Source organism: Plectrocnemia conspersa, unplaced genomic scaffold, assembly GCF_051122295.1.
Source record: "Plectrocnemia conspersa isolate PC_06_02 unplaced genomic scaffold, ASM5112229v1 ptg000014l, whole genome shotgun sequence".
In the NCBI taxonomy this organism is placed as follows: domain Eukaryota; kingdom Metazoa; phylum Arthropoda; class Insecta; order Trichoptera; family Polycentropodidae; genus Plectrocnemia; species Plectrocnemia conspersa.
Window position 1 is genome coordinate 32,095,302 of NW_028277178.1, and position 19,090 is coordinate 32,114,391.

General features: G+C 39.5%; 2 protein-coding genes across 6 annotated transcripts; one reads left to right on the top strand and one right to left on the bottom strand.

Annotated features, from left to right (window-relative positions):
• Positions 1–201: 201 nt before the first annotated feature.
• FASN1 (Fatty acid synthase 1) lies at positions 202–15,162 on the top strand. Of its 5 annotated transcripts, none has more exons than XM_088203187.1 (24): positions 202–426; positions 599–637; positions 1,792–2,071; positions 2,237–2,389; positions 2,449–2,622; positions 2,696–2,869; positions 2,980–3,245; positions 3,317–3,547; positions 3,618–3,938; positions 4,005–4,505; positions 4,582–5,036; positions 6,562–6,820; positions 6,895–8,460; positions 9,727–10,113; positions 10,381–10,560; positions 10,635–10,832; positions 10,900–11,221; positions 11,296–11,416; positions 11,477–11,676; positions 12,239–12,814; positions 13,392–13,798; positions 13,911–14,075; positions 14,325–14,600; positions 14,737–15,162. In XM_088203187.1, exons 1-24 carry the CDS (start codon positions 259–261, stop codon positions 14,851–14,853), a joined length of 7,536 nt encoding a protein of 2,511 aa, XP_088059313.1. In that variant the 5' UTR covers positions 202–258; the 3' UTR covers positions 14,854–15,162. The 5 variants fall into 5 exon arrangements, with proteins under 5 accessions (XP_088059313.1, XP_088059315.1, XP_088059314.1 ...); XM_088203188.1 differs by having other exon boundaries at positions 203–426; positions 14,361–14,600; XM_088203189.1 differs by lacking the exon at positions 599–637.
• On the bottom strand, positions 15,044–19,058 carry LOC148226807 (2-oxoglutarate and iron-dependent oxygenase domain-containing protein 3-like). The gene is made up of 4 exons (XM_088203192.1): positions 18,878–19,058; positions 18,376–18,814; positions 18,152–18,304; positions 15,044–15,807 (listed from the first exon to the last, which is right to left on the bottom strand). Exons 1-4 carry the CDS (start codon positions 18,949–18,951, stop codon positions 15,526–15,528), a joined length of 948 nt encoding a protein of 315 aa, XP_088059318.1. The 5' UTR covers positions 18,952–19,058; the 3' UTR covers positions 15,044–15,525.
• Between the last annotated feature and the right edge of the window lie 32 nt (positions 19,059–19,090).

The following is a 19,090-nucleotide window of genomic DNA, read 5'->3' on the forward strand; positions in this document are numbered from 1 at the left end:
TACAAAAGGTATCGCTGTTGATAGTTGATATTTGATAAAATAAATATGTATCTAAATTTATTAATAGAAAATTATTAAAATAAATGAAAATTAGTGATTTAAAATAATAACAAGAAAAATGTACTCGCTGGAGCTGAACGGCGATAGGGAAAAGTAGAATAAATGAGACGCGAGCGTGGACAGTACTAAAGGGTGGATGGTCACCTCTTTCGGCGGTGGCTTGCCATTGGCCGTTCTCACGTGGCCTGACATCGCACCATGGTAACGGATCGCGGATCGCGGATCGTAGACCGCCCCTCGCCACCTCGCCGCCCCGGCCCCTCTGCAACGATTTTAGCGTCGTCGGTCGTCGGTCGTCGGTCGTCGGTCGCCGGTCGCAGTCATCGCCGGCTGGAGCTCCCGCTCGGTTCGTTCCGGTCGTTTCCGGTGAGTGAGCATCTTCGATAAACTCTCACCTCCGTCCTCCGTCCTCCGCCTATTTAAACGGACGCTCGCCGCGCGCCGGTTCGTTTTTGCGTTTCCGGCGAAGACGACGGTCGCGCGGTGAGTCTTAACCCCACACCCAATTTATACTATTTGTCTGTGTTTTTCGTAACAGCCAGCTAGTGCTAGAGGATCGAAGGTTTTCGCGCTAGCGGTACGTAACGTTTCATTTTTTGTTCGTAATAACCGCCTTCCTGGAACTTTTCTCCGATAGGATTCTAGTATTTGCTAACTAATATTTGCACTCTCGTTTATCGATCACTTCTCAAAACGTAATCTAAAACTTTTTAATCGATATAGTTCTCACCTCGCGATAATCGATACGGTTTATTCAATTACAGTCTTCGAAGGTTGGTCGACATGCTGAAAAATATCCATTAGCCGAGTTTCGAACCTTTCGTTGTTATTTTTTTCTTTCCTCGTTTTTTACAACCGACCGTGACGCGGCCTTATTGCATTATTTCGCAGAGATTAAATACTATTGTTTCATGAAATTTTGGAATAAAAATAATACTGGAAATATCTTTTATATATTGCTTTTTACTTTACTTTAAAAATTACTTATTTGAAAAACAATTAGATTACTCGAAATATGCATATCAGGCAAAGACCGAAAATATATTCTTCTCCATTTTTAAGTAAAAATTTGCGCAAAATGTAAATTACTATTATAATTGTAAAATATTTTTAAAACGTTTTTCTTAAATATTAGTGTATATTGATCATCTATGGTCGAAACTTTCCAAGTCAAATGTTTTGAAATTAATTTTAATATATTAAATTTAATCGCCTACCATATCTAATGAGTGACGGCAGTTTCAGATGAAATTTGAGATAAACAAACAATAAAAAACTTTAATTTCAAATCAACGGCAGATATGATTATATTTATCTGTAGCATGGAAAAGGTTAAGTGAGCAATATATAAAATAATTGCTCCATAAAATCAATTATTTGTTCTAATAGAAATTGTGCATTGATTCGTTTTATGGAACTAAATATGTATTTAAATGCACAAATCTCTTAAAATAATTCCCTGTTAATCGCACCCAATACAAACAAGTTGATAATAAAAATGTGCATTTAAATCAATACTTTGTGCATTTACAATATATAAAGTAGTTATTCATAAAATATTCACTGTTCTGATCTGTCCGACGGTAATGCAAAAAAAATCGATTTATGGAACAATTAAAGTTGTTGAAACGGTCCGGCTGTCGCTCTATAATAGGATTCGAATCGCTACGGAAACCTTACGGAGCAGAATAGATTATACGTCTGTCGCTTTAACAAATTTATGTTTCGTAGAAAACCTCGTTCTTCGACCCCCAATCCGACAAGATTCCCCGCAAGCGATCGTCGAAGAAGAAACAGAAGGGAAAAATCAAGAGGAGCAATTCGACGGAAGCCGAAGCCGCCATGCCGTCCGTCACGAAGCAGAACGGCCACCAGAGCCGCCTCGACGACGAGGTGGTCATATCCGGTCTGTCCGGACGCTTTCCGGAGAGCGGCAGCGTCGACGAGTTCAAGCGAAATCTGTTCGACAGTGTGGATATGGTGACGGACGACGAGAGAAGATGGCCCAACGGTATTCGATTTAAACATATTTTTGTACAATTTTACGTTAAAATGTAACAAAATCATTTTTCTATTTTAAATTAACTGTCGATTGACAGTAGAGTAAATTCAGTGATTTGTAACACGACATGTCAATGCGACCGATGTCAGTAAATTTATTTTGTCATATGATCAGGTTTACACGGATTGCCGGCGAGGTGCGGTAAAATAAAGGACATCGCCAACTTCGACGCCACGTTCTTCGGCGTGCACGCGAAGCAAGCCAACGTGATGGATCCTCAGCTTCGCATGCTACTGGAAATAACGCACGAAGCTATAGTCGACGCGGGTAATATTCGAATACGTCGTTTCGCCTCTGCGACGCCTTGAACGCTACGTTTCTTTCAGGCGTCAACCCCAATCAGATCAGAGGATCCAAAACGGGAGTGTTCGTCGGGGCCTCTTCGAGCGAGACGGAAGAGTTTTGGGCTATGGACAAATCCAACGCTAACGGATACGCTCTGACCGGATGCTGCAGAGCTATGTTTCCCAACCGAGTTTCGTACACGTTCGACTTCCAAGGTTCTTTTCCTGCATTCTGTCGTACGTCGCTCACTATATCGACGATCTAATTTTTGCGATTTATGCCGTTCAGGACCCAGCTACGCCATCGACACCGCCTGCTCTAGCTCTATGTTTGCTTTGCATCAAGCTGTAAACGCGATGCGAACGGGACAATGCGACGCGGCTATCGTCGCCGGAGTTAATTTATGTTTGAAACCGGCTAGCTCTCTTAATTTTCACAAATTGAGTATGCTGTCGCAGCAAGGTAAACTGATTGCTTCGCATCGTCAATTTTTTTCGCGAGATCTCGATCGAGACCGTCGATTACTAAATTAACAATATATTATATGTATGTATATATTTTGGAATCGACAGGTATGTGTAAAGCTTTCGATAAATCCGGAAATGGATATGTCAGAGCCGAAGCCGCCGTAGCGATCTTCCTTCAAAAAGCAAAAGACGCCAGAAGAGTCTACGCTACCGTATTAAACTCGAAAACCAACACCGACGGTGCCAAAGTCCAAGGTATAACCTTCCCTTCGGGCGACATGCAGAACAAACTCATCAAAGAGGTGTACGAAGAAGGACAGATTAATCCTTTGGAAGTAGCGTACGTCGAAGCTCACGGAACCGGCACTAAAGTATCTATCGCTCTGATTTTTAAATTGAATATGTTCGTACCGGCCTATGAAACTTATGAAATTCGTTCAAGGTCGGCGATCCCCAAGAGGTGAACTCGATCGTAGACTTTTTCTGCAAGAATCGAAAGACACCTCTGTTGATCGGTTCGATCAAATCTAACATGGGCCATTCGGAACCTGCGTCCGGATTGTGCTCCATAGCCAAGATGCTCATCGCAATGGAAGAAGGCGTGATACCGGCAAATCTCCACTTCCAAGAACCGAACCCGGATATTCCCGCTCTTCTGGACGGACGACTTAAAGTACGTCGAACACCAAACACCGTTTAATATCGGCGATCGCTTGCTTAAAATTTATGCTTTCGTTGTTCAGGTCGTTGACAAACACACGCCTTGGAACGGCGGAATCGTTGCGATCAACTCTTTCGGATTCGGCGGTGCCAACGCTCACGTGGTGCTCAGATCGAATCCTAAAGTCAAACCGTCGACGCTCCCGAAGGAACCCGTACCCAGATTGATCACGGTGTCCGGCAGAACCGAAGAAGCCGTCGAACACTTGTTGGAAAGCGTCGAGAAATGCCCCGAAGACTCCGAGCTCTACGCCATGATCGCAAAGATACACAAGAATAATATTCAAGGCCATTCTTGCAGAGGGTATTCCATCCTGGGTAATCCGAACGCTAGAGAAATAACCGTGAGTGTATTAATTTTTTTATTTTTATGTACTCGACGATATGGTTATATTAATTTTGTATTATAGGCCGTCGACAACGAGAAGAGGCCGGTGTGGTTCGTGTTCTCCGGGATGGGATCGCAATGGCCCGGAATGGGAAAGGACATGATGAACATCGCCGTGTTCAGACAGACCATCGAAAAATGCGCTCTCGCATTGAAGCAGTATAAAATTGATCTCGTCGATCTCGTGACGAACGGGACCGAAGCGACGTTCGAAAACGTAGTCAACTCATTCTTATCGATCGCCGCCGTTCAGGTGGCTCTGGTGGATCTGCTTTTCTCCGTCGGCGTCGAGCCTGACGGCATCGTAGGTCATTCCGTCGGCGAAGTGGGATGCGCGTACGCCGACAGAGCTTTCACGGCCGAGCAGGCGGTGCTGGCCGCGTATTGGAGAGGTCGCAGCATCGTCGACAGCAAAGTCATCGTCGGGTCCATGGCGGCCGTCGGCTTGTCTTGGGAAGATTGCTTGAAGAAATGTCCGCCGAACATCGTTCCGGCTTGTCACAACAGCGCCGACAGCGTTACGGTATTTCGTCTGTTTTTTTATGCGTTATACTAAATATGATCGATTATATACTAATAGTGAATTTTGAATCGCTCAGATATCTGGACCGCCCGACGATATAACGAAGTTCGTGAAGCAACTCAAAAGCGAAGAAATATTCGCAAAGGAAGTGAGAAGCTCCGGAGTGGCGTTCCATTCGAAATACATCGCGGAAGCGGCTCCGATGCTGAAGAAGAGTCTCGACATGGTCGTGACGAATCCCAAACCGAGAAGCTCGAAATGGATCAGTTCTTCCATCCCGCAATCCAAATGGGACACGCCTCTGGCCAAAATGAGCTCTGCGGATTATCACGTAAACAATCTTCTATCTCCCGTTTTATTCCACGAGGCCATACAACACATTCCAGAAAACGCCATCGTGATCGAAATAGCGCCGCATTGTTTGCTGCAAGCCATATTGAAGAGATCGTTACCCAAAACTTGCACCAACATCGGTCTCATGAAGAGAGACCACGAAAATAACGCAGCGTTCATGTTGTCCAGCATCGGAAAGTACGTACAAATATGTTTTTACAATCCAGATCCGTATATAATGCATGAAGTTAGTTGTGAATGATTTTTGTTTTAATCTTCTCTTGTAATTATGGAATACCTTTACAAACGAACATTTCAATCCAATCGGGTTCAGGGAATTTTATTAATTATTCAAGCCACTCTTTATTTTCTTATATATCGAGGGCTTAAGTGTAAAAATTACTCAACAATGCCGTCTTGTACCTTTAATCGAAATACACGTGCTTAAAAATTGACATTTTCAAGTTGTCGATTTACTTTTTCGTTTCTCCTCTAAATTTGTCAAATATGGAGTTTCACTCAATTTTACACTTTAAATCCATATACATGAATTAGGCAAATTATCTGCATAATGCGTGCATTAAGCCAATGAGATAGTAGCGCTTTTTGACAGTTACGAAATGTCACGTTTACTGAAGGATTCAAGCTGTCCAAAATACCTGTTAATAAAATTTGTAGGACCTCATGTACATAGACTGATTTACTTTTATATAAGCAAATGTAGTTACGAAAAACGTCACCGAAGCGCTACTATCGCACTTAACCTGTTACACCATAAGAGATTAAAAGTCGACCATACATCCACTATATAAATCGTGAAAATAGCTGTAAATAAAATTTGTACGTTCTAAATGAAGATGAACATCACTGTAGTTAATGATCGATTTATTTTTATATAATAAATTGCACATTGTCTAGTTACAAAAACGCTACTATCTATGATACTTAGCGCTATACATGAGACAATCGAAACAATTCCTGTCCAATTCACGCATTCGCCAGATAGTTTGCTTAATTCACGAATGACGCAAGGGGATTGCACTTTTCATCAATTAAGCATTTTTTTTTTGCTAATTTCACGCAATATATTGTACAATATATGTATATCATTTTTAATTGTACACCAATATCAATTTCGTTTATGATAATGACTTATAATTAACAACTTTGATATAATAATAACTTAGAATAATTAAAAGGATATTAAGTTAAAAAAACATAATTACAATGCAAATAAAATTTAATTACAATTGCAATTTATCAAATAGAGTTATACGGAACGCACAGGAACGTCATTTCAGAGAGCAAAAGTTGGCCAGTCAGTGTCGTTTTTATAATATTTCGGTTTCATTCAGATTCATAGTATTTCATTAAACGACATGCATCGAAAATCGTCACGAATTCCGTACTTTTGATAAATTAATACTTTTCTGGCTTTCATTATTGCAAAATTTGCAAAACATCTCCTTCGGTTGATAACATACTGAGCCCGCTTAATCTTTCTTTAAGAGTATCAATATTATTCTCACGTGTCATGATCGACTCGGACGGTTCGTAAATAATTAGTATTAAATTTATATTTTTTAAATAGTACCATTTAATAAATAAATCGTATTTTTCATGGGATCCATAAGTATAATGTATATCTACTTTAATATATTGTCCGTTGTCTTTTAACGGAAGCGATACTAGTCTAGTTATATTGTGCCATTATTTTTTTTAGATTGTACGCGGCCGGCGCCGAACCTGATGTGTCCAAATTTTACACTCCGGTAACGTTCCCAGTGAGCCGCGGCACACCGATGATCGCGTCCATGATCAAGTGGGATTATAGCCAAGAATATAACGTCGCTAACTTTGGAAAGCAAGATTCTAGATCTGGAGAAACTATCGTAGAAGTCGATTTGGCAAAACCGGAAGACGGTTATATATCCGGACATACGATCGACGGACGCGTACTTTTCCCCGCCACTGGATATTTGGTTTGTATATTGCGATCTTGTCGTATACCTCTAAGTGTACTGTTTTATTTATTTTATTTGCTATTCGATCGTAGACGCTGGCTTGGAAGACTTTAGCTACGCTTCACAATAAAAATTTCGAAGAAATGCCCGTAGTTTTGGAGAACGTTCAGTTCCACAGAGCCACTATTATGCCGAAAGAGGGCACAGTTAAATTTTTAATCAACATCTTCGACGGAACTGGAGATTTTGAGATTTGCGAAGGGGGCACTATGGCCGTATCTGGCCGGATTTACGTCCCCGATGATGTTAATAAAGAACAACTAGAGCTAGATCCTCCCGAATCGAGGAAACACGACAAGGAAATTTTGATGCTGGATACGCCCGATATATACAAAGATCTGAGACTGCGCGGTTACGACTATTCGGGAATATTCCGAGGCATCGCGTCTTCTGACAATTACGGAATCAATGGTAAACTGGCCTGGGAAAATAATTGGATATCTTACATCGATACCATGCTCCAATTCGGCATCATCAGCGCCCCCACTAGGGAACTATATTTGCCCACCCGCCTTCAAAGAGCCATAATTAATCCCGCCAAGCATCTGGCGATGGTCGGAAGCGCTAAGGAAGGCGAACGTCTTCCGGTTCACATGTACAAAGATATCAACATCTGCAAGTCTGGAGGAATCGAGTTGCGAGGCGTGAAAACTAGTCTGGCGCCTCGCAGGCAACAGTCGCAAGCGGCGGCCAAACTGGAGAAGTACGCGTTCACTCCTTACGAGAGCGATCGAGTTAGAGAATCTTCGAAGACGGACGCCCTCACCGTTACGTTGCAGTCGGCCATGGAAAACACGAGCATGTTCAAGATGAAAATCTGCGAAATCGCTTTCGATAAGCCCGTAGAAGCGCTGTTGAGCCCTACAGTTATGGAAATATTGGAGTCTGAGCCGATGTTGCGTACCGATATTACCGTAGTGACTGAGCAACCGGCTTCGTCTTACGCTCCCACCTTGGAACCTCTGTCGATCAAAGCGACGAATAAAGACGTTAAAACGACAGTTCCGGAGCAAAACTGTCATTTGGTCATCGGAGCCGATATTTTAACCAGACACGGTAGCTCCGTTTTAAAGAACATGATGGAATCTCTGTCCGTCGGTGGATTTTTGCTACTAGAAGAGATTCGAGGATGCCTTGATAGCGCCACAAATAAATCCATATTTAGCGATCTGAGTTTAGATTTAATCTCAGTACAGACGACGTCCAACAAGTTGTACTTGTTGCTGCGTAAGACGATCGAAATGCCTAAGAACCCCATTGTGATCGAAATAACTGAGAAGAACTTCGGCTGGGTCGAAGACGTGAAAAAGGCGCTGAAGGAGAGCGAGGCGGACAATAGGAAAATATATTTAACCTGCGAAGGAGAATATACTACTGGCGTCGTCGGAATGGTCAACTGCCTGAAGCAAGAGTCTGGCGGTAACAACGTTCGCTTGTACTTCATGCAGGACCAGAAGTGTGAAAAGTTCAGTATTACGTCGGAATTCTACAAAAAACAGCTCAAAAAAGATCTACTCATGAACGTGTATAGAAACAACTGTTGGGGATCTTACAGACATTTGCGATTAGACCAGTCCACAGATTCGGCAACTCTTCAAGTAAGATTTTTTATCTATATTATATATTAACAAAATTATATTATAACAAAAAACAATATGCCACAGAGTTAAAATTAGAATTTCCATTGTATCGTTATTTTTTTCCAAAATGGTATCTTTTTTTATATGATAAAGATGTCCCTTCAGTTAAAATTCAGTTTTTATACTTTTTTTTAAAAATATAACACAAATTTAAGAATATATTCGGATTTATTTTATTAAATGAACATTTGCTGTATTTCATTAATTATTAAAAATAATATAATATCAAATGGTCGCCTCTGGACCTTTCGCAGTTGATGTTGGTCTTTAGGTGCTCCAACGTTTCGGGTTTGTCGGCATAGACACGACTTTTAGCGTAACCCCACAAAAAAAACCAACAATGTTACGTTAAATCGCATGATCTTGGCAGTCAGTTAATGTCACCAAAACATGAAATATTATATTAACATCCAACGTTGCACCCAATGTGTGGCAAGTTTCGCCGTCTTGTTAGGACCACATGTATTCCACATCAATATCTTCGACTCCTTGCCAAAAATAATCAGTTATCATGCGCCTATAGCGCTCATCATTGACTTATAATCCGACCTTCACTGTTTTTAAAAAGCGAGGCCCAATGACGCTGCCTGACCACAATGACACCAAACAGTAATTTTTTGAGCATATAATGTTCTCTCGTGAATCCCATGATTTTCCTCGCCCCATATGTGTCAATTTTGTTTATTAACATACCCAGAAAGGTGTAAATGTGCCACATCAGAGAAGAAGATTTTCTTTGAAAAATCAGCATTAACTTCCTGCTGCTCTAACACCCAATCTGCGTAAATTCTTCGCTGTCCATGATCTCTAGGCTATCTGAATTTTATTCTTTCTCGTGCTATCTGAATTTTATGTGGGTGTAGGTGCTAGTTCAGATGCAAAATGCACCAAAGGGAGCCTAAAAGCCTAACAGTTGCGAACGCCTACAAATCGTTAATTCCGAATCTTTGGCCACACTTTCACTTACAGTAGCAATATTCTTGGCTGAACGGGTTCCACGATGATGCACAGGCTTTACCTTATCTCCAACACGCTTCCCGTTTCTTCAATTTTTTTTACTACATTGCGATTTGTTCACTCAGTAAGACGATGAAATTGACCATAATCTTTCCGTAAATTTCGATACACACTAGAACAATTGAACAATAAATTTCATTTTGATTGTCTTCTTCTAGCGATTGTATCAAATATACGACTGTATTAACACATAGTTCTTAATTTTAGGTTGAGCACGCTTACATCAATACTTTGGCTCGAGGGGATTTGGCAAGTCTGCACTGGATCGAAGGACCGCTCTCTTATTTCAACGAAGATAAATTGAAGCCCAACGAGCAGCTTTGCAACGTATACTACGCTCCTCTCAATTTCCGCGATATCATGTTGGCGACCGGAAAACTTCCTCCGGATGCGTTGCCGGGAGATTTAGCCGGCCAGGATTGCATACTCGGTATGGAATTTTCTGGACGCACGGAGAGCGGACAGCGCGTGATGGGAATGGTATCAGCTAGAGGATTAGCTACCACTCTCATCGCAGACAAGAGCTTCATGTGGAACGTTCCAGATAAGTGGACTCTTGAGCAGGCTTCTACGATTCCCATCGTCTATTCGACCGTAAGTACATCGTATTATTGTATTAGGTTTCAGTCGTTCAAACCTTTCATTTTCTTTGACTACATTTATGTAACTAGCGAAGGTATCATAATTCCGGAAGGTGATAGATACCATGAAAGTAAATTGTGTAGCTAATGCGCCGGTTATAAATAAATTCTTCGAAATGATAAATTTCGAAATCCTCCTATTTGAACGATAACACAAGTTACAATAAAAATGATTATTGAGTCGAATGAATATGAGACAAACTATGATATTTTATTTTAGGCGTATTACGCTCTGCTCGTAAGAGGGGGAATGAAATCCGGAGAGTCGCTTCTAGTACACGCCGGCACCGGTGGCGTCGGTTTGGCTGCCATCTCTATCGCTTTGCATATGGGGGTGAAAGTTTTCACCACCGTTGGAACTCGAGAGAAAAGAGACTTTTTGAAGAAGACGTTCCCACAAGTGATTTGAAATATGAATATTATAATTTTCAATGCAATTAATGGGATTTAATTGAAACAAATCGACTCTTGCAGCTAAACGACGACAATATCGGAAACTCTAGAGATACGTCTTTCGAACAATTAGTACTGAAACAGACGAAAGGTCGCGGCGTAGACTTAGTTCTGAACTCGTTGGCCGAAGAGAAGCTTCACGCGTCCGTCAGGTGTTTGGCGCTCGGAGGAAGATTTTTAGAAATTGGAAAATACGACTTGTCTAATAATAATCCATTGGTAAGCGTCGACGCGCGATCTAATTTATTCTATGAATTTTGACACCTATTTGAATATATATTTTTAGGGAATGGCGATATTCTTGAAGAATACCACTTTCCACGGTATTCTACTCGATGCGCTTTTCGATAGCGACTGCGCCGATAAGAGAGAAGTCGTGCGATTAGTGTCGGAAGGTATGGAAAATGGCGCAGTGAGGCCTTTGCCGCTCACGGTTTACTCCGAAAAACAAATCGAACAAGCGTTTAGGTTCATGGCCACCGGAAAGCACATAGGAAAAGTCATATTGAAAATCAGGAACGAGGAGAAAGTATTCAAACCCAGCGTAAAGACTGTCAATGCAATTCCTAAATCTTACATGCATCCGGATAAGAGCTACGTGCTATCCGGTATTTATATTTATATATTTATTGTTTGGAGTTAAACATCTTTCTTGCATTTATTTACAATTTTATTTAACAAGGGGGCTTGGGCGGATTCGGATTAGAGCTCGGAAATTGGCTGGTGACTAGGGGCGCTACGAAAATTGTCTTAACGTCTCGCAGTGGTCTCAAAACCGGTTACCAATCGCTCTGCGTTCGCAGGTATAGTAATAATCGAGATCTTTAAACGAAGAGCTGAAACTGATCGTGGATCTTATTCAGATGGCGAGAGGCCGGAGTGAAAGTCTCGATTTCCACGAGCGACATTACCACTCTTCAAGGCGCCGAGAAATTGTTGAAGGAATCAAACCGACTCGGTCCAGTCGGTGGCATTTTCAACTTGGCCGTCGTACTTAGAGACGCTTTCATGGAAAATCAAACCGAAGCCGATTTCAAAACTGTGTGCAAACCTAAAGTTGACGGTATGTTATATTTTATTTTATTCCAATAATATTTCTTCCGCGCGTTCCATTCAAATTGTTATAGTTCGATTTGACCCGCACGATAGACGAGTGGTATAAGTCTCCGACTATTAACTTGAAAGACCTAGGTTCGAATCCCAAACGGACCTTAGTTTTTTTAAATTTCTATCGTGTCTGCAAGATCAGAGTTAGTGATTATTATGTAATTATAATACCGATCGATCATCACAGATTAGGTTTACCTAGATTTTCCTAATCTCACGGATGAATATTGTGATTAATTAAAATCGAGATAGGTTGTACATATATAATAATAATCGTGATGCATTAGGTTAACCCGTCAGGTCACGATGGTCATAATTTTAATAAATAAATAAATAAAATATTTGGTATTACAAATTCTCTAATAATGAGCTATTTTCAGCTCATAGAGAATATATCTTATTTGTATTAAAAAAATAATAATAAATGCACAATAAGTTGTCATTGTATAGTTATAGCGTATTTATTAAATTAATATTTTGTAAATAAAAAACTAATGATTGCATTTCTTTTTATTTAGGAACAAAGAACTTGGATATTGCGTCACGAACGCTTTGTCCCACCCTAGATTACTTCGTTGCATTCTCTAGCGTCTCGTGCGGAAGGGGTAACGCCGGTCAAGTGAATTACGGTCTTGCTAATTCGGCCATGGAGAGAATCTGCGAAGCTAGACAAGCCAACGGATTGCCGGGCTTGGCAATCCAGTGGGGCGCCATCGGCGACGTGGGTCTCATTCTAGAGACCATGGGCGACAACGAGACCGTAGTGGGTGGCACTCTTCCGCAGAGAATGTCGTCTTGTCTGAACGCCATGTCTACCATGCTCCATCTGCCCCATCCGGTGGTGGGATCCATGGTCTTGGCCGACAAGCATCGCGGAAAGACAGCCGGAAACCAGATCGATCTGAAGCAAACCGTAGCCAACATTCTGGGTATAAAAGACGCCAACAAAGTTCCTCTTGCGGCCAACTTGGCAGACCTCGGCATGGATTCTCTGATGGGAGCTGAAATTAAACAAACGCTGGAACGGAACTACGATTTGGTATTGGGCGTACAAGAAATTAGGAACCTAACTTTCGGAAAACTCCAAGAATTAGGTAGACTTTAGCGACTCGCATATACGAGGGGGACCTAAAAATAACAAAACTTTCTTTATAACTTTTTTATTTTTCACTATTTTTACACAAAATTTTTTTCACCTCCAAAGTACTCTCCATTGACTAATATGCACATGTCCAAACATTTTTTCTATTGTTCAAAATATTATAGTTCTGGAACTCACATAAGTCTTTTAACCCCTCCAGCATTTTTCGTTTTATCTCTTCCTCAGTCGTTAAACGTTTTCCTTTCATGTCCCTTTTGAGTTTAGGGAACAAAAATAAGTCACAGGTGGCTAGACCAAGTGAGTAGAACGAGTGAATAATCGGTATCATTCCGTTTCTGCTCAAACACTTGCGAAAAAATTGTTTTGGTAAAAAAATACTATGCACAAACGGATGCTCTCACGGTGACGAAGCGTCTTATACTGACTCATACTGGTTCCCTCTACAACAACACCCCACCACCCAGAACTCGCCTAACGTCCCTCCCCTTCACAGCCCGAGTCTCGTTACTTTTGAGTCCCCCCTCGTAGTAAGTAATTTTGAAAATGTTTATTAATCGCACTCGTTTCAGACGGCGGATTGACTACGATCGAAACCCAGAAAGACAAGACCGAAACGAACGGAAACGTCATGGAAATTATTCAAGCTCAATTCATAAACATGGACGGAGAACTGATGCCGAGAGAAATTCTAGTTAAATTACCTTCCAAAGAACCGCACGATCCGAACGCCACACCCGTATTTTTCGTACATCCTATCGAAGGAGCCGTCGATTTGCTCAGAGTCGTCGCCAAAGATATAAACAAACCTGTCTACGGATTACAATGCACCAAAGACGTACCCTTAGATTCGATCGAAGCTTTGGCCGGATTCTATGTGAACAAATTGAAAACAGTGCAACCGAAGGGACCTTACGTCATCACCGGTTATTCTTTCGGCGCTTGCGTCGCGTTCGAAATGGCGCTTCAAATTGAAAAGGTACGAACGGGTGGTGATATTTTCGAGCATACGCATCACTCGCCTTTTAACTTACCGCATCTTTATTGCTCTCCGTTGATTTTCGACATAAAACATATTTTATACCATTTAGAGTAACGAACACGTAGATCTGGTACTCATCGACGGCTCTCCGAACTACGTATCGACGCACACTGAGAATTATAAATCCAAACGAATGGAAAACACGGAAGCGTGTCACGAATCCGAAGCTCTCAGCTACTTTGTTATGCTATTCAAGGAAGTGGATCACACCAAGGTAACTATTAAGCTCGTATTTTGTCGTATTATTTATAATGGGCCGATAAAAATTCAAGGCTAGTGTGTTTAAATGAAATACAATGCACGTATTTGTCAACGTTCCGTCCCTGGTTTCCGAACGGCAGCCATACATGTTACATGTCGTCGCTTTGTCAGCGTCCAGAGTCCAGAGTGTTCAGTGCCGTCGCCTTGGTGTTGCCCAATTTATATTAATTTACACATCACTAACGTATGTTTTATTATGTAGGTCAATTTATATGACATAAGACAAAATTTTACACAGATTTCGAAAGAAATGCAGTCTTTCGATACCTGGGATGAAAGACTGCATTACATGACCGAATTGCTAAAGTCGTCAGCGCCGTTTTCGGCTAAGCAGTTGTCCGAAGCGGCTAAGTCGTTTTACGACAAGCTCGTCGCCGCCGACGCTTACCAGCCGTCGTCGAAGTTCGGAGGACGCGTGACGTTATTGTCGGCGAAAGACAATTTTATCTCGCTCGGAAAAGATTACGGCCTCACTCCCGTAAGTATCGCCGATATGATTATTTAAAACAACTACTAACGATCCTACTAACCGGTAACCGTCGTCAATTTACTAATTCTCTATTGATTTATATCAACTCGTATACGATTCGTGAACGCTAACGTGACTGTTGCAGCTGTGCAAGAAAAACGTCGAAATACTATCCTTGCCCGGATCTCACCGCAGCATCATACTCGGAGATTCCGCTCTGAAAGTGGCGAGCGTCGTCGATTCCGTCGCCAAGAATGTTTAATTTTAAGATATATCAGTTCCGTAGCGCACTTAAGGGATCAATGTTGCACAAGATTTGTACAGCAGAGTAGCTATTTTACTCCTAAGTTGTATTACGGATAAGTTTTGATTTATGATTTAGTTTTAAACGTATCACATTCCAAAGATATTTCGTTCGTGAGTTGGCGTCGGTGTGATAGAAAATAAAAATATTATTGTGATATAGTTTTATTGTATCACCGGATATTATTTATTCATAAATTATTTTTGTATTTTATTTTGTGTACATTTTTTGTAAATATTATAATAAATGCGTATAACCATCTAAAAATTATCACATTTTTAATTCATAATTGAAGTATTGCAGATGCAACGATACATATGGGGTTATTTGTACGATTTACGATATACGCGCACACATATTACGTCGAAATGTTAGTATACGCATTTTGACGTTGATTCGTTACGACATTATAAATAGTAAAATCTTATAAAACACTTATAAATCAAAATATAAATAATATATAAAACACCCGTTATTTAAAATAGTAACGCTAGTATTTGGAACCGGAATGTATGTAAAACTTACGCCTCCCTTAAACTAGAAAAAATAATACACATATAACAAAGGACTATTTTTATCACATTGCCGCTAAACACCGATCGACGAATATAAAAGGTGAGGCGAGACGATTCATTTCTCGCCGTCAAGCGTCTTCAGGGCCGGATCTCCGATGGCGAATTTCTTGTCGCACGTGAACGAAACGGTCAGCGCGTACCGTACGCCCTCCGTCACCTTCTCGACGAAGTGAACGTTTTCAGCTCCACTCGTGAACATAGTGACGCGCGCCTTTCTCGGCTCGATGGTTCGATTCACGTTGTCGTTGTCGATGAAAATGAACCGTCCCCCGTGGAAGTCTTTTCCGAAATCGTTTAAGTACAAAAGCGACGTGTAATGGAACGATTTATATGTTTCCTGAAATTATAAAATATTCGAGATTAATATAAATGACGCTAAAGTAAACGTTCCGAGATTATCTCTAAATTTATATATTCGAAGTAAACAGTCTGCAAATTTACCATTCGGGTGAGTCGAAACTCATAGGAGAAATGGAAACCCACGCGCGGAGCATTCGGTAATGCGAATCTTAAAAGTTATTTTGAAGGAGACCATGATTTAATTATTGATCTAATATTTTTTATGACACAAGATTTGTACTTTACGACGGCGAGAGAATAGTTCTAAAATAATTTTATTTTGTAGAGCTGGTTTCAAAATAATGGAATTAAAAATAAAAGTGGCATTTATAAAAGCTATACAAGCCCAAATCTAAATAAATTCAATTAGCGGTTAGCAACAAATATTTAAATTCTGAGGCCAAAAAATAATAAAGAAATTAATTAATGTAAGAAACGACCAGGATCGCTTATAAAACAAACGATTTATATGAGCAATATATAAAATACATTGTTCTATAAATTGAATTGTTTGTGCATTACAATAATAAGAAATGAGCATTAAATTAATGCATAGATTGAGTAACATTTTATTTATAGTCTGCATTAAAATATATAAACTATGCATTAGCGTTTCGTTAAGCAGCATTGGGCGTGATCAGGTTGACCACTTATAAAATTTCTGAATGGTTTTATACGTTTTGAAATAATGTTTAATTTGAGTTTATTATAATAAAATAGGGTACAGTTTAAATGAGAAATATATAAAATAAAATGCGTATTTTATAAAATATATATGAATTATAAAAATATAGTGAGTTTTCTACCGTTGCTCTCTGGATTTGCGCCTTCGGTGTGCAATACGTTTTTTGCTTCGGTCGAGTCAATTGCTTATAATAATATTTACAGGAAAATTACATAATAAAATCGGTCAAGAGCGTTTATTTGGAACTCAATAATAATTGTAAGCTATAAAAGAAAACGTATTTTAATTAGTTTAGAAGCTTTTCGCGAAGAAGTGGGAACAAGAGCCCATATTCCTGAAACAAAAACAAGAATTGGTACGAGGGTGCTTCTCTAAGTACCAACAATAGTCTTGAATTCCCAAAAAAATGACTTTCTCGATTTTGTTATGTGCTGTTGGAAATGGTAGAATCTTATTCTAAAAAGTACGAAAATAATACTAAAGGATTTATATTTATTTTCGAACAAACTTTTTTCCGGCTAAAAAACATGGAAAAACGCTTACCAGCGGACTCAACTAAATAAGAAGATTGAAGCTATATCTAATGCTTTAGAAAGAATATACCTTATTCCTGCCAGAGAATACAGCTAAATAAATAAAATCAACCTAGTGAAAAAAAGATAGCTGAATACATAAGAAAGATAGGTGGTTATATTATAATTTAACCCTATGAAAAATGTACTTGTCTATTTTGAAAGCTAAAATATCGGTGAAATTACATTAAAAATATTTTTGTGTTTTTATATGTTAAGAATTTTTGGAATAGTTTTCTATGTTTTGAAATAATGTTTAATTTCAGTTTAGTATAAAAAATAGAGTACAATTTTAATGAGCAATATATAAAATATAATGCGCATTTATTGTAATATAATGAAGTAAAAGAATTATTAAATATAACAAGTTTTTGCGTTAAATTGTTGGATAGGATAGGTGCGAGCGAACATTGGTCAGTATAGTGAATTATTAATTATAACAAAATTTTTATTCAGCTGTTCAGTTGGACCGGTTAGTAGCAAGAGAGCGTTGGTCAGAACAGTGAACACCCTATGAATAACCCTCTATAATGAATCTAATTAAGATGAAGATTATATATTTTTTTCATATATTCCGAATCTTAGCATTTATCGCAAAATGCTAAAAATACGTTTCTTTACAGAGATGTCATTTCATTTTAAGGGGCGGAAGTTAAAATGATAATAATGAAATAGTATCGAGTACAAAAATATAATCCAGAAATCCCGCAAATCATTATATAGGTATTTTATTTTATATATTGCTCATTTGAATTGTACTTTATTTTATTATAATAAGCTCAAATTAAAGATTATTTCAAAAAGTATTATAGAAGATCATGTCCAATGCTACTAAATTTTGGTCATTTGCTACACTAACGAAACGCTAAAATAATATAAATAAAATGTTGCTATTATTATTGTAATTCACAAACAATTCGTTTTGCGGAACCAAGTATTTATATAAATACACAAATATGTTAAAATAATTGTCTGTTAAATAACACCTTAATGTATATCTAAAAATAATTTAATACTGATTCAATTGAACGGATATTCAAGTGTTTTACTTAGAACAAAAAAAGGAGTGTTTAACAATTTCATACCTTATCAATGTGAGGATGCCAATATTCATCATGAATAGTCGCCGCTTCCTTAGGAGTTATTTGCGAAAAGAACGTGGGATAAGTTAAATATATCTTATCGGAATCGACTCCAAAGTTGTGCCCTATGGCGTGTTGTATTTTTGTTTTTATTACCTAAAATGTGAACAAAGTCAATATTTTATTTTAGTTTTAATTGCATCGTAAAGAATAAAGAAATGTCTCACTTTATAAGTGGTCAAATCAGCTTTGTTGAAAACGTTCTTGGCACTATCTAGCAAGTTTATATTGATAAAAAGTTTGCCTTTGGAGAGAGCCCCCGAGTGCAAGTCTAATATCGAAGCTCCGCCGTCGGAACCGCCCAGTGCGATACCCTTTTTGGCGATATTCAGCAAACTGTCTACTTCGCCGGTCGTGACTAGACCGTCGGAAACGAAACGTCCGCATTTTTCGGGCATGCATCCCGAGAACGATTCCAGCTCGTTCTTGTAGCTCTCGGAGCAGTCGACGTTTTGAGATCGGATTCTCAGTATCTCGTTCTGTTTCGCGAACGTCGCTTCTTTTCCATTCTTAGAGGTGAAATACACCACCACCAACACCGCTATTATCGTGATCAGCCTGCTGAGCGAGCGTTGATATCGCAGCGACGGTATGGATTCTTCGTTTCTGAAAAACAAACAATAACAGTAATCGCATCGATCGAACCGCTCATCGCTCATCGCTACTCACGATTCATCTTCGGCGACGGCGACTGCGTTTCGATTGATACTTTTTTCTTGTTTCTTATGGCGATTGGCCATCATTCGCACGCTTCCGCTTCCGCTTTGCTATTTATAAAAATCAATAAACCTATACAATAGCAAAACGTCACCTACGAAGGATCGAACGTGAACTGTCACACTGCAACACTGGTCTTAACGCAATTCGTTTCGACCATAAATA